The 12,462-nt window shown below is 59.2% G+C and overlaps 1 protein-coding gene across 17 annotated transcripts in view; it reads left to right on the top strand.

Moving 5' to 3' along the window:
• The window catches only part of DLG3 (discs large MAGUK scaffold protein 3), a 57,316-nt gene that overhangs the window by 33,539 nt on the left and 11,315 nt on the right, over positions 1–12,462 (top strand). For 8 of the 17 annotated variants that reach the window (XM_048959153.1, XM_048959146.1, XM_048959141.1 and 5 more), the window contains 7 exons: positions 164–333; positions 548–684; positions 789–933; positions 1,075–1,234; positions 3,550–3,751; positions 3,828–3,930; positions 8,536–8,650. In XM_048959153.1, coding sequence (XP_048815110.1) covers positions 164–333; positions 548–684; positions 789–933; positions 1,075–1,234; positions 3,550–3,751; positions 3,828–3,930; positions 8,536–8,650 — 1,032 coding nt within the window. Of the gene's footprint in view, positions 1–163; positions 334–547; positions 685–788; positions 934–1,074; positions 1,235–3,549; positions 3,752–3,827; positions 3,931–4,175; positions 4,293–4,378; positions 4,524–8,010; positions 8,152–8,535; positions 8,651–12,462 lie in introns of those variants that run through there. The other 9 variants (XM_048959147.1, XM_048959142.1, XM_048959152.1 and 6 more) reach the window with 5 other exon arrangements.

Here is a 12,462-nt window from a genome sequence, read left to right as displayed (position 1 = left end):
GGAACCTTGCTGTCACCCCACATTTTGGCTCCGGCACATCCCAAAGAGCAGGACCCATCCAACTTAAGCAGCTCCCCTTGTGCAAGGGTCTGGGTGGCAGAGGTGACCATGGTGGCACAGGGTTGGCGATGCTGGGGAGCTCAGGATCACACCGTGTCTGTAGGGTAAATGACTGCGTGCTGCGGGTCAACGACGTGGACGTCTCCGAGGTGGTGCACAGCAAAGCAGTGGAGGCCCTGAAGGAAGCAGGCCCCGTGGTGCGGCTCGTTGTGCGGCGCCGGCAGCCCCCACCGGAGACCATCATGGAGGTCAACCTGATGAAGGGACCCAAAGGTGAGCAAAGGGGCTGCGGCAGGGAGTCCCTCTGGCGTGGGGGGTGTTGTGGGCTGGGATCCCGTGGGATAGGATGCTACAAGGGGGGATGCTGTGAGTGCAAGGTGTGGGGCAGCTCCGCATCAAAGCTCACAGTGAGAAGGTGTCCCGTTGCCCAGGGTTGGCTGCGGCCAAACATCCCTCCTCTCTCTCCTCCCCTCCTGCTCATTCCCAGGACTGGGCTTCAGCATCGCGGGGGGCATTGGGAACCAACACATCCCTGGGGACAACAGCATCTACATCACCAAGATCATCGAGGGAGGCGCTGCCCAGAAGGACGGACGCCTGCAGATCGGGGACCGGCTGCTGGCGGTGAGTCCCAACCCACACCTCCACGCTTCTCCCCTGTCCCCTTTCCCAGCATCCAAACCAGGATGGGTCTGACTGCATCTCACTGTCCCTTTGCCTTGTGGCAGGTGAATAACACCAACCTGCAGGACGTGCGGCACGAGGAGGCGGTGGCTGCGCTGAAGAACACTTCTGATATGGTGTACCTGAAAGTGGCCAAGCCTGGCAGCCTGCACCTCAACGACATGTACGCGCCCCCCGACTACGCCAGCAGTACGTAGGCAGCAGCCCTGCACTGCAGGAACGGGGGGTTCCATAGCAGGGATGGGGATGGCACACGCTGGAGCTGGGCTGGGCTCCACATCTACACTGAGGCCAGTTCCTGCTCCTGATGCCCATCTCCTCTCTTTGCAGCCTTCTCAGCCTTGGCTGACAACCACATAAGCCATAACTCCAGTCTGGGCTATTTGGGTGGTGTGGAGAGCAAGCCTGCATACCCTGCCCCCCCACAGGTGACCCCCTCCAGATATTCACCCATCCCTCGGCACATGATCGGGGATGAAGACTTCACCAGGTGAGAACTGCAAATGGGCTTCCCCATCCCTGCCCCTTCTCATCCTTCCCTTTCTCCCTCTGATCCAGTCCCTGCATCCTATCATGTGCTGAGTCTCTGCTGGGGCTGAAAGACTCCATCTGTGGGCTCCATGCAGGGAGGGAGGGGCTGGGGAGGTCATCTTGGTAGCACCATATCTCCTCTTGCTCTGTTCACCAGTCCCAGGACAGCTGTACCCAGGCACTATGAGCCCCAGGGCCAGTGCTGAGCCCACTTTGGTACCAGTGGGGCTAGGGCTGGATGCTATGTGCTCAGGGCTGATGCTCAGGTCAGGAGCAGGGCTGGCTCTGCTGTTATGAGCAAGGCTGCCATGTGGCACTGAAGTTGCTGCAGCCTCATCAGAGCTGGGATGGCCCCATTCTGTGGTGCTTTTGGATCCTAGAGCAGGAGGCAGGCAGGTCCTCTCGGAGACCCCCAGCCATCACATCCACCCCACTGAGTTCTCACCTCCCAGTGCTAAGCTGGACCCTGCTGCATGCAGTGACCTCTCTGGATGCAGCCATTCATGTGCTGCCAGGGCACCACGGGAAGATGCAGTGCTGCAGGAGCTCCGCTTTCTCCATGTGCATTGCACCACCAAAGGGACTGATTCCCAGTGCCACCACTTCATCTGTCCCTTCTCTGGGACCCCGATCCCATTTATGGATCTTTATGGGCCAGAAAGGGAGGAGAGCATCCTGACACCTGAAGCGTGGTGGGCACAGTGCAGCAGGAGGCCGCTAGAGGATGGTGCTGCCCTGCCGAGACCCCACTGCTGCCGAGCTGCTCCTGGCTGCTGCCTCCTTCCCTGCATGGACTGCTTGGAACAGAATCCCAGCATATCCTGAGTCAGAAGGGACCTACAAGGATCATCAGTCCAACTCCAGGCTACACAAAGGACCCCCAAAATTCAAACCCTGTGTGCAGCACTCAGGTCAAGGTGTCAGTGCCACAGTGTCCAGGATCCATCTGCAGGAACATTGTCCTGCCCAGCGTGTCTGGAGCGCATACTGTGACTGAGAGCTGGGATAAGAGATTCACCTCTCTGGGGCTTTGTTTCCTCCCCTTGGTTCCTGCAGCGTCTTTTACCTTCACCGCTGGGCTCCAGCAGCAGGCAGTGCTCACACCGAGCTGACTCCCAGGCAGACACCAAAGCAGCAGCAAATCAAGGATGCGGGACTCAGCAGTGGAGCTGAGTGCTGGTAGCAGCCCTGGAATGTGGCTGAGCCTCTGTGGAACCCAGCGATCCCAGTGGGGTTTCCCCAGTCCTCTCCAGCACCTGTGCACCCCAGCCTGAGCCTTGAGCTCTGCTGAGCTCAGTATCTTCTGAAGGTCACAGGGGTCAGCCCCTGCCCCACCAGTGATACGCAGCTGTAGGACTGAGTGCTGCTGGAAGGAGAGGCGGCCCCGGTGCAGCGGGGGGCAGGAAGGGGTTAAGCCCACAGGGTCTAACCGGCGCCGGAATGTCCGTCCTCTGTGCTTCCATAAAAATCCCGAGGGTGGGCATGGCATTGAGAAGCTGAGTGCCCCACGGCCACACCGGGTGGGAACAGAGGACAGAACCACGGGGTGAGAGCTTGGGGAGCTCCTGCCCCATGCCACAATGTTCACCGTCAACGTCTCCTCCTCCATGTCCTACCGGGGACAGCCGTCCCCTTCCAGGCAGCGGCAGGGCCATGGGAGCAAGTGTGAGCCGAGGTACGGTGTGGGGACAAGGGCAAGGAGCTGAGAGGAGAGCTGGGAGGGTCTGGCAGGTCTGGGTGTCCGTCTGTCTGAATGTCCGTCTTCTGCTTTTCATGTTCCTTATAAGGTGACAGCCTGAGCTGTCCAAGCGACATTCAGTCCATCAGGACACCCAGCCCGGTGCATCCACCCCACACCAACGGTCCCAGTGCCATGCCGGCTGCCAAAGCAAGGAGCTGCTGTCTGTCATTCTGATGGCACTGATTTATTTTTTTTTCCTAGCTGAAAATCAACGCCGGATGGCTGCGGGGCCGGGCGGCCTTTCTGCCAGCGCCTGCCTATTGTTTGAGCTGCGCCAGAATTAAGTCACCGCCAAAAAATTCGGGGCTGCTCGTGTGCCATGCAGGGCTGTGCTGTGAACGTCCTGTGTGCAGCGAGGGGTGTGCTCACCCCATGCTGGCATCGTCCCCAATACCCTCACATGCTCTGACACTGCCACGTGCCACGTCCACGGCCCTCTGTCCCCATCTGTGCTCCATCTCGTGTCACCCCAAGCCCTCCTGTATCCCAGCACAAGTGGCCTCACTGTGATGTCCCTGTGTCTGTCCCTGCAGAGAGCCCCGGAAAATCATCCTGCACAAAGGCTCCACCGGCCTGGGCTTCAACATCGTCGGGGGAGAGGACGGAGAGGGCATCTTCGTGTCCTTCATCCTAGCCGGAGGCCCCGCCGACCTCAGCGGGGAGCTGCGGAGGGGAGATCGCATCCTGTCGGTGAGCTGCGGGACGGGAGGAGGCGGAGCTGTCCCGGGGACGCCGGTGTGTTGGGTACGGTGGGGCTGGGGGGGGTGCGGGGCTGCGGGCGCTGATCCCAGGCACGGCGCTGTCCCCGCAGGTGAACGGTGTGAACCTCCGTAACGCCACCCACGAGCAGGCGGCGGCGGCGCTGAAGCGGGCGGGGCAGACGGTGACCATCATCGCGCAGTACCGGCCCGAAGGTACCGGCGGGGCGGAGCCTAGTATGCAAATGAACGAACGTGGGGCGTGGCCTGTGTAAATAAGGGGGTGGTGCGCTGTATGCAAAGAGAGGGGCGGGGCTCTGCGCTTGGACGAGGGGGGCGGGGCGGTGACTGGCGCGCGGAGAGAGCGGGCGAAGGAGGCGGCCCGGCGAGGCGCTGATTGGCGCGGAGAGGGGCCGGGAGGCGGTGCCCGGAGGGAATGCGGGCGGTGATTGGGCGGCGCTGCGGGGGGCGGAGCGACGGCGTCCCGCCGGCTGTGCCTGCGCGGCTTTGTGTGCGGGCCGGGCGGCTCGGGGGCTGCTGCCGGGGGCGCCGCCGCCTCCCACCGCGCCGAGCTGCAGGTGAGCGGGGCTGCGCGTTCCCCGCCCGCCGTCCGGTTCTCGCCTCCCCTCCTCCCGGAACGTGCCGGGGGTCTCTTTGCCGGGAGCGAGGCCGGCGTGGAGGCTGGGCCCCGCCGGGAGGGGGTCGGCTCCGCTGGGGTCGCCGGAGCGGCGTCGGTTGGGACCTCTCCAGCTGTCGGCCTCGGGGCCTGAAAGAGGGAGCGGGGCCGCCTCCCGTGTGCCGCTCCTCCGGTACGTGGTGCGGGCCGGGCCTTGGGGGGCTCTCGGTGCGGCTGCGAGCATCCCAGGGCCGCGCTCCAAGCAGGGCGCGGGCAGCACCCCGGCATTACCCTAACAACAACGCTTCCTTAGCGCCGGCCTCTAATTCACCCGGCGGAGGCGTCGATGCTGCCGGGAGTCGCCCGGGGGGAAAACCCCCGTGGGGCGCTGAGCCGCTCTGTGCTCGCGGCGGACAAAGAACTGCGCCCGGTTGCTCTCGCACCGCGCCGAGCCCCGCACCGCTCCGGAGCCGCGTGTCGCTGCGCTTTGTGCCCCGTCCCGGCGGAGCGGGGCCCTCCGGAGCCGTTAGTGCCACGCACGGGTGTGCTGTGGGTGTGGTTTTGTTTGTTTTGCTTTCTTTCTTTTCGTGTTGTGTTTTGGTTTTTGGTTTTTTTTTTTCTTTCTCCTTCTTTCCAGGAAGCGTTTCACGTTCTCGTATTTCTGGCTCTGTTCCCCACTTAAGATTTGGCGTTGACGCGAAGGAGAGCAGTTTCTAAATGTCAGATGGGACGAAATGTTTTGGAAGCCCTCTGGAGTCGGGTTGAGGTGTCGGTGCTTTGGAGCTGCTGCTTTCTGGCCTGTGTTCTGCTATGGCAGTGATGTGCAGCAGTGCCTGGCATTTGGGTGCTGTTGCAGTGATGTGGGGCTGCAGAACCCCACTGTGTGCTGCGTGGTCTGTGCAGGTCACATCTACAACATAGGTGTGCTCCAGCTGTGATCTGGTTTAGTCCCACCTCCGCGCAGCTGTGAGGCTGCTTCCATCAGTTTTGGGTGTGAGGGCCTCCCTGGTGGGGCCCTGTGAGCACAGAGCTGGGGAAGGACGGCACTGGGAGCTGCAGCCTCTGTGCCTGGCGTTGACCCAGAGCTGCAGTGAGATTGTTCCGTTCCATGCTGCTCTGGGCTGTCTGTGAAGTCCCTTCTTGCTGAGTGTGTCTCCCTGTGGACTTTGCTATTAGCACTAGTGATGGGTTTGGCAGTTCCACCTCCTTGAAGCCCTGTGGAGTGAAGCTTCGATATCCTTTGCTAAACTTGGCGTGGTCGCGCAGTGTGCTGCTGGAAGGGGCCTGCAGAGACCTCACTGCGACTTTCAGGAGTTGTAACGCTTGCTTTGTCTCCGTGCTTTGACACAGCTCAGAGCATGCTCACTCTGTGCTCACAGTGAAAGGCAAGCCATTGAGCTCACCATGGGGTCTGCATGGGCTGCAGCTGGAAGGCCTCTGGGATGCACTCATGGCTGCCCGGCCCATGCAGGTTGTTCCTGCACCTAAAGCAGCACGCGTGCACCAGGCTCTGTGTATGCTTAGGGATTGCTCTCTGCTGCTCTCTAACAGCTCTTTCTCCCCTTGCACTCTTTGCAGAACAGCCACGCAGGGGATCAGGGCCAGAGCCCTGTGTGGGGTGGGGGGCAGCAGCCCCACTGCGCTTCAGCTCCGCTGCTGTACACCGACTCCATTTGCTGGGTTTGTTTGCCATAGAAACAGCAGCTCTGTAGGGAAATGAGCTCGGGGATGGCAGCGAGCATTGGTCTGGGTGGAAGTGAAGCCAGCGCTATTGAAAACAGGATGTGTTTTGCTCTGTGAGGGCAGAGAGGCAGAGAGAGCAGCGGACAATGGCCCTGTGGATGTCTAATCCCAGAGCTTTGCAACCTGGGCAGCCCAAATCCCTTTGGGCTTTCTCGTGGAAGAATGCAGAGGCCAAAGGTTTCTCTGGGGGTGAGATGGGGGCTGCTCTGTGCACTGTGGGCTCAGGGCCCTCCCCAGAGCACCTGCACGGGGCAGCCCTGGAGCAGGGAGGGACATAAGAGCGCTGTGTCACTTTGTCAGCTTGTAAGGTGGTGAGAAGAAAGTGCTGCTCCTGCTGGCGTCAGGTCCTCTTGCAACAAGAGGAGTGAGTTCACCTGTTGCATATTTTCAGTGTTGATAAGGGTGTCCTGAACGCATCCACTGCTGTGGGAGCGTCAGAGGTGGGGATTAGCAAAGAGCTGCTGATGTTCACCTCCCTGCTGTACAGCGGGCGTGCTTCCCAGGTGAGGCTCTGCCACGCAGCAGCCCTGCTTCCAGGATGCAGAGGCAAAGTGGATGGGAGCCAGCGGGCAGAGATAGAAGCTCTGCTTGCGGGAGGCTATCTGCTGATAATTGTTGGGGAGGCTGATCCTGCATGCTGATAAGGGGGGGCCCATTTGCAGCCAAGTGCTCGCTCCCAGGGTAACCTTGCAGGAAGGCTCCAGCTGTGCTTTCAAAGCTCGATGTTGGAGGCAGTGCCTGCTGGCACAGGGGGTTCCTGCATCCTGTTAAGCTGCAGCCTGTGCTACTCGGGGTGCTCAGCATTGCAGCTTGCCTTCTTTCTCCTGGGGGGAAGCCTTTGAGCATCACACAGCATGTCAGGGAAGGTGGCAGCCCCATCTGCAGAACACGGCTCAGTTGAGGAGCCCCAGCAGTGAGCTGCACCTCCCCCTGCCTGCACAGGAGCATTCTTCACAGCAGCTTCCCCATAAGAGCCAGGCAATTGCACCCCGTGTATGAACTTTCACGTCATGGAGCGTTGCCCATGAAATTTTAACGTGCCTCTGAGCATCTGTACAACAGTGCTGACTTACATTAGGCAAATCCATCTGCTTTCTTTCCCTCCCCCTGCCCTGGGCTGCCTGCCTCTTCCAGCGTGAGTGTTAAGGGGAGAAGCAGCAGCAAGGGTGGATGCAATGCTTCTTATGGGGTGCAGCAAATTCAGCAGATAGATGGGCCGGGAGAGCATGGGTGCCCCTGAGCCACGCAGAGGGGCTGTGAGATTGCAGGGAGAGCTGCTGTCTGAGAGCTGCAAAGAGGAGGAAACCTGGCTTGCTTAACCCTTCTGGTTGAACACCCTGCGAGGAGAGCGCAGCAGCAGGCAGCCTGCAGATGGCTCGTCAAGCTGTCCCACACGCAGGTTCACATTGCACCGCATATGCTGGCGTTTGGGGTTTGAAGCAAACCAGCAGAGCAAGCTTCAGAGGCTGGGGCTGCAGCGCAGCTCCTCTGTGAGAGCGTGGAGTTTTTGTGTGCGGGTTGGGGTTTGTGGTACATCTTTTTGTTTTGTTTTGTTTTTAATTAAAAATGCAGCAGTTCTGTACAGAAGGGAAATCCTTAACTGGCTCTGGCTGCACAGTTTAGGGCTTGATAGCCAAGAAATGCTGACCCATAGTTGCATAACCCCACCGTGTGCCTGCACTGAAGGAGCAGTCTCTGTGCATGGTTAGGGGCTTTCAAACACAGCCTGCTGTGCACCAGGATGTGGGATGTAACTGCAAAGTGTGTACAGACAGGGACAGAATTGGTGAGCCCAGGTGCTTGGTGTGACTCGTGGCACTGCTGGCGGCTTTCATAACCAAAAGTTTTCCACGTATCTCCAATCCTGGGAAGTTTTGGCAGCGCCTTTCCTGTCTACCCTGGGTGAGTGGGGCTGCTGCCTCCGCCCTGTGTGCTGGGGCCGACCTTTACACCCAGCTGAAGGTCGCAGCAGCACAGAGGGAGGAGCTGCAGGTGGTGGCAGCTCCCGTCCTGCTGCTGCCGGAGGTGTTGGTGGCTTCTGAGGGGTCTCGCGCTGCTTGGGATGTAGGTGAGGACAGGTGAATTCTTCCTTTCCCTTCCTAAGGCCGCGCTTTGTTCCCCATCCCGAACCACAGGCAGGCTGGGGACTGCCGCCGAGCTGAGGGCCGTGCTGCACAGCCATGCTGTGTTGGCCTGCAGCTGATGGGCCCCTGTGAGGTCTCACTCTTTCTGCATTTTTTTTAAGTGCTCAACAAGGCGACCTCAGCCCTGGGACAGGAGTGTGCAGGGCAGCTGCCAGCACTCCTTGTTTGTGTATGAGGAAGGATGGGTTCGTGGGCAAGATGCCCTGTGGGCACGCTGTGGCTGCCTCTCTTGGTGCTTCCTGGGTTCATCTGGTTGTGGGCTGGTGGCAGAGACCTGGGGGTGACCCCGGCCTGCACTGACCCTCTGTCTCCCCACAGAGTACAGCCGCTTCGAGTCCAAGATCCACGACTTGAGAGAGCAGATGATGAACAGCAGCATGAGCTCTGGCTCTGGCTCACTTCGGACAAGCGAGAAGAGGTCCCTCTATGTCCGGTAAGAGCCATCCCATGTCTCTGTCAGTGCCATCTCCAGATCTGAGGCCACTTGCTGCCTTCACAGATCAAGGAGGAAGAGATCACCCTCCTGAAGGAGGGGTCATTGGGTGCATGTAACCATGTGGGACCCACTCCTGTTTCGTCACAGTTCTGGCCAGGAGATCCATTCCTGAGTGCACATGCAAGGGCTGTGCAGTGCCTGGCTGTGGGATGCAGGTGCTCACAGGCTGCACTTTCCAGGAGGTGCCTGTGTTTCCTCTGGGTGTGCCCAGCACTTGGGAACGAGGAAGGAGAATGTGTCACCTTGCAGACGAGCAACTCATCCATGGGCCGGGGCACCCACAGCAGCCAGGATTGCATCCTTGCACCTGGTGGGCATTGCACCTTTCAGAGGACGTGTTGCCCTGCTGCTACGAGGCGAGGGAAGCAAGCTTTATAAATAAAGCATGGAGTTCAGAGAGTTACAGCAGTGGGTTTGGCACTCTTTCGTCAGGGCTGAGTGCTCTGCACTTAAATACCTTTTAAACAGGCAGCTGTGCAGAGAGCTGGGCTGTGCTGCAGCCAGGCAGCTGCGTCCCAGGGCGAGCTGTTGGGGATGGGGAGGTCCAAGGGAGGATGCAGGCAGCGCTCTCCTCTACCTGCTCTGTGCTAACTGGCTTCTCTGTTGCTGCTCATGCAGCGGGATCTGGCTGGAGGGGAGATGAGCTCTTAGGAGGATTATGGCTTTGATTCCAAGTTGTGCTTTTGGTTCAGAGCCAGGCACGGAGCAGGCAGGGGTTAAGCAGCCGCATGGCGCTGGCTCCGTGACTGCTGCATGCCCCACGCCCTGCTGGCTGTTGCCCCTGCCATCTCCCGGCCGGCTGCAGTGAGAAGCAGTGTGGTGGCAGCTAATGAGCAATTGTAATTTGCTTATTAAAATAATCCTGCAACTCCTCACCTTGGGTTGCGGGTGAGGGTTGGCAAAGCAAGGGATGCTTCTCTTTCCCTACAGGGAGGATGGTGAGAGCTGAGGCTGCGTGTCCTGCAGCAGGGCTGTGCTTTGCAGGAGGGTTTGGGGGTGCGGGGACCTCGTGTCCAGATCGACGTGGGGCAGAGCCGCGTTCTGTTCCTGCAGTTCGTGGTTTCACAAGGCACTGCTGGATTTGTGATCTGCTGCCCTGCTGACACCCTCAGCCGTGAGCGTGTGAGAGCTGCCCCAGCCCTTCTGGGTGGGGTGGTTTCGAGCACGGGTTGCCTGAAACCAGCCGAGCCGCTGCCTTGTGGACAGGACCTCAATTATGGGACGTGCTACCAAACTGCTCGAGTCAGCACCGCCCGGTCGCAGGGTGCATGGGGCAGCGTGGGGCCTGCTGCTAACAGCCCACCTGGGCAGGGCACGCTCCTGGCGCTGCTGCAGGGCAAAGTCCACCAGCAGCTGGGCTGGGAAGGGGCTGGGACGGCTTAGTGCTGGCTCTGCAAGCAGGCCTGGTGCTGCTCCATTGCGCTGCGGCCAGGCTGCTGCTCCTGCAGGGGATGATGGGGCTGTGTGGAGGAGGGCTGGGTCTCGCAGGGCTGCTGTTTGGCTATGGCAGGCCAGCTTCTCATCTACCAGCACTGAGTTCCCCATGCAGGCACTGAGGGGAGCAGGGCCAGGCCTGGGCAGTGGGTGTCTTGTAGCTGGGAGCTGACAGGCGGGCAGTGGGGCTGAGGGTGCTGCTGGCTCCGGAACCTGCCCGGCCGGTTCTCTGCTCCTTCCTTCCTCCTAATTGCATTCTCCTCGCTCTTAATGGCGCTGGTCTGGCTGGGGCGTGCCAGCCACGCACGCAGCCTTATCTTTTGGCAGGGAGCAGTGCCTGGCAGGGCTGTTTGCCTCCAGCTGAAGGGCCCCGCGGTGCTGCACTGCCGGCTGCCACGTGCTGTGCTCGGGGCCATGCGTGTTTCTGTCCTCCTGTGGGGCCAAGCACAGGAGCCTCTCAGCAATGGCCCGAGTAAGCTGGAGAAAGCAGAGTAAGCTGGTGGCTGCATCAGCAACCTCAGGGCTGCATCAACCTGTCAGGCCTTGGCACAGAAGGTTCCTGTTCTCTTGGTCCTGGGTCACCGTGCTCGAAGAAGGATGTGACCCAAGAAGAGCACATCCAGCTCACTGCTTAGTGCTCCACTGCTCATCTGCGTCCCGGTTGAAACCAGCACAGGGCTACTGCAGGAGCTGGCTCTGTGCCTGAGCCTTCATTTCAGCCCTGTGGATGAGATCTGGCACCTGAGCTCACCATCCTGATGCAGGCAGGTGCTGGTGCATGGGAGGCAGAAGACTTGTGGTGATGCTGAGTCCCGGGATGCTCACAGGGGGCAGTTCCTGTGATAAGGTTCTCTCTGATCTGGAAGATGAGCTGGTGCTTTGCAGTTGCACGCTGACACTGCTGCCAGAAATAAGGACCTGCGGGTAGATCTGCTTAGTCAAAGGTGGATCGCTCCATAGCTGCTCCTGCAGTAGCTCTGCATGGGGTTATAATATAGCCAGTCAGGATGAGTAGGAAAAACTGGGAACAGTGGCAGCTTTCACAGCAGTGCGAGAATTGGTGCTGCTCTTCTGTTTCCCAGGAGAGTGGAGCCCCAGCTCACCTGGAGCCACTGTAGGGAGGAATATCTATGCTGACCCTCCTCTGCCATGCTGGCTAGGAAGAGAGTTCTTATTGAATGTGGTAGAGAAGCAATTTTTGAGAGAGCCGGCTAGGCAGCTCGCCCTGCAGGAGGCTGGTGCACAGCGCCTGTTGCTTTTACTATTTATGGAGCCACAGTTAAAAGGATTCAGCTCGACAATCAGTGTGACTTGTGCTGTGTTGCTTCAGACCCCCTCGGGGTTCCTCGTAGTGGAAGGAGGTGATGAGCAGGGCAGAGGGTGGTGTTACTATGGCTTTCCCCCTTTTCTGCCTGGATGAGGCTGGCAGCTGGCTGAGAAGCACTCAATGTGCCTGGGGGAGCAGTGGGGCTGACCTCGTGGGGATGAAAATGGGGATGAAAATGGGGCTCCCAGTTGTGACACCAGCAACAGTGCTCTGAATGGCTGCTCAGCTGTTTCCATTCGTTGCCGAATGGACGTGTCTGGAAAAATTGGTCTGCTTTGAGATCAGACATTGGGAGAATGAGGCCCCTGAAAGCAGCTTGAGGCAAAGGGCTGCAGTGCAGGCAGGCGATAAGGCTCCAGTCACTTGCACAGGAAGAGCATTAGTGCTCCTCTTCCTTAGTTTAAAAAACAATTATCTTTTCTGCAGCTGGGTAATTTAATAGTGGAGATGAAGCTCTTTTACTGTAAGTAAGTAAGCTGTTCTTAGGGGAAGCGTTTAAAAATCTGAAATAGCTGTAGAATCAGGTAAACATCGAGTTGCGTTCGTAATTCACAGACCTCTGGAATGAAATACCTCTACACATAAATGAAAGCGAAGGCTGTGCGTGCCCTGCAGCCCGTTGGTGTGACTTCTTCCAGCAGCAGGGCATGATCACCTCCTGACCATCTCACAGCCTTGTCATGGCACAGGGCAGGCTCTCCATTCCCTTCTGCTGGCCCACAGCTTTGCTACTGATGAAGGGTGCTGGGTCTCGCCCCCTGAACAGAGCAGCTGGGTTTTCCCTCATGTGCTGCTTTCCTGATGGCCAGCAGGGAAGGAAACCTTGGGGTACCATTTATGACCTGTTATATTTTCAAGGCCGCTGAACTTTGAATGTTTGACTGCTTTCTGACCACAGCCTTCTTCAGCATCTGTGTTGTTTGTGTGCTGCTTGCAGCTCATGTCAAGAGCTGGTTTATTGGTCCAGGGCTGTCGTTTCTGTGGGGGG

This window comes from Lagopus muta, chromosome 13, assembly GCF_023343835.1.
Source record: "Lagopus muta isolate bLagMut1 chromosome 13, bLagMut1 primary, whole genome shotgun sequence".
In the NCBI taxonomy this organism is placed as follows: Eukaryota; Metazoa; Chordata; class Aves; order Galliformes; family Phasianidae; genus Lagopus; species Lagopus muta.
Note: the sequence above shows the minus strand (reverse complement) of the source record. Positions and strands in the feature narration are given on the sequence as shown.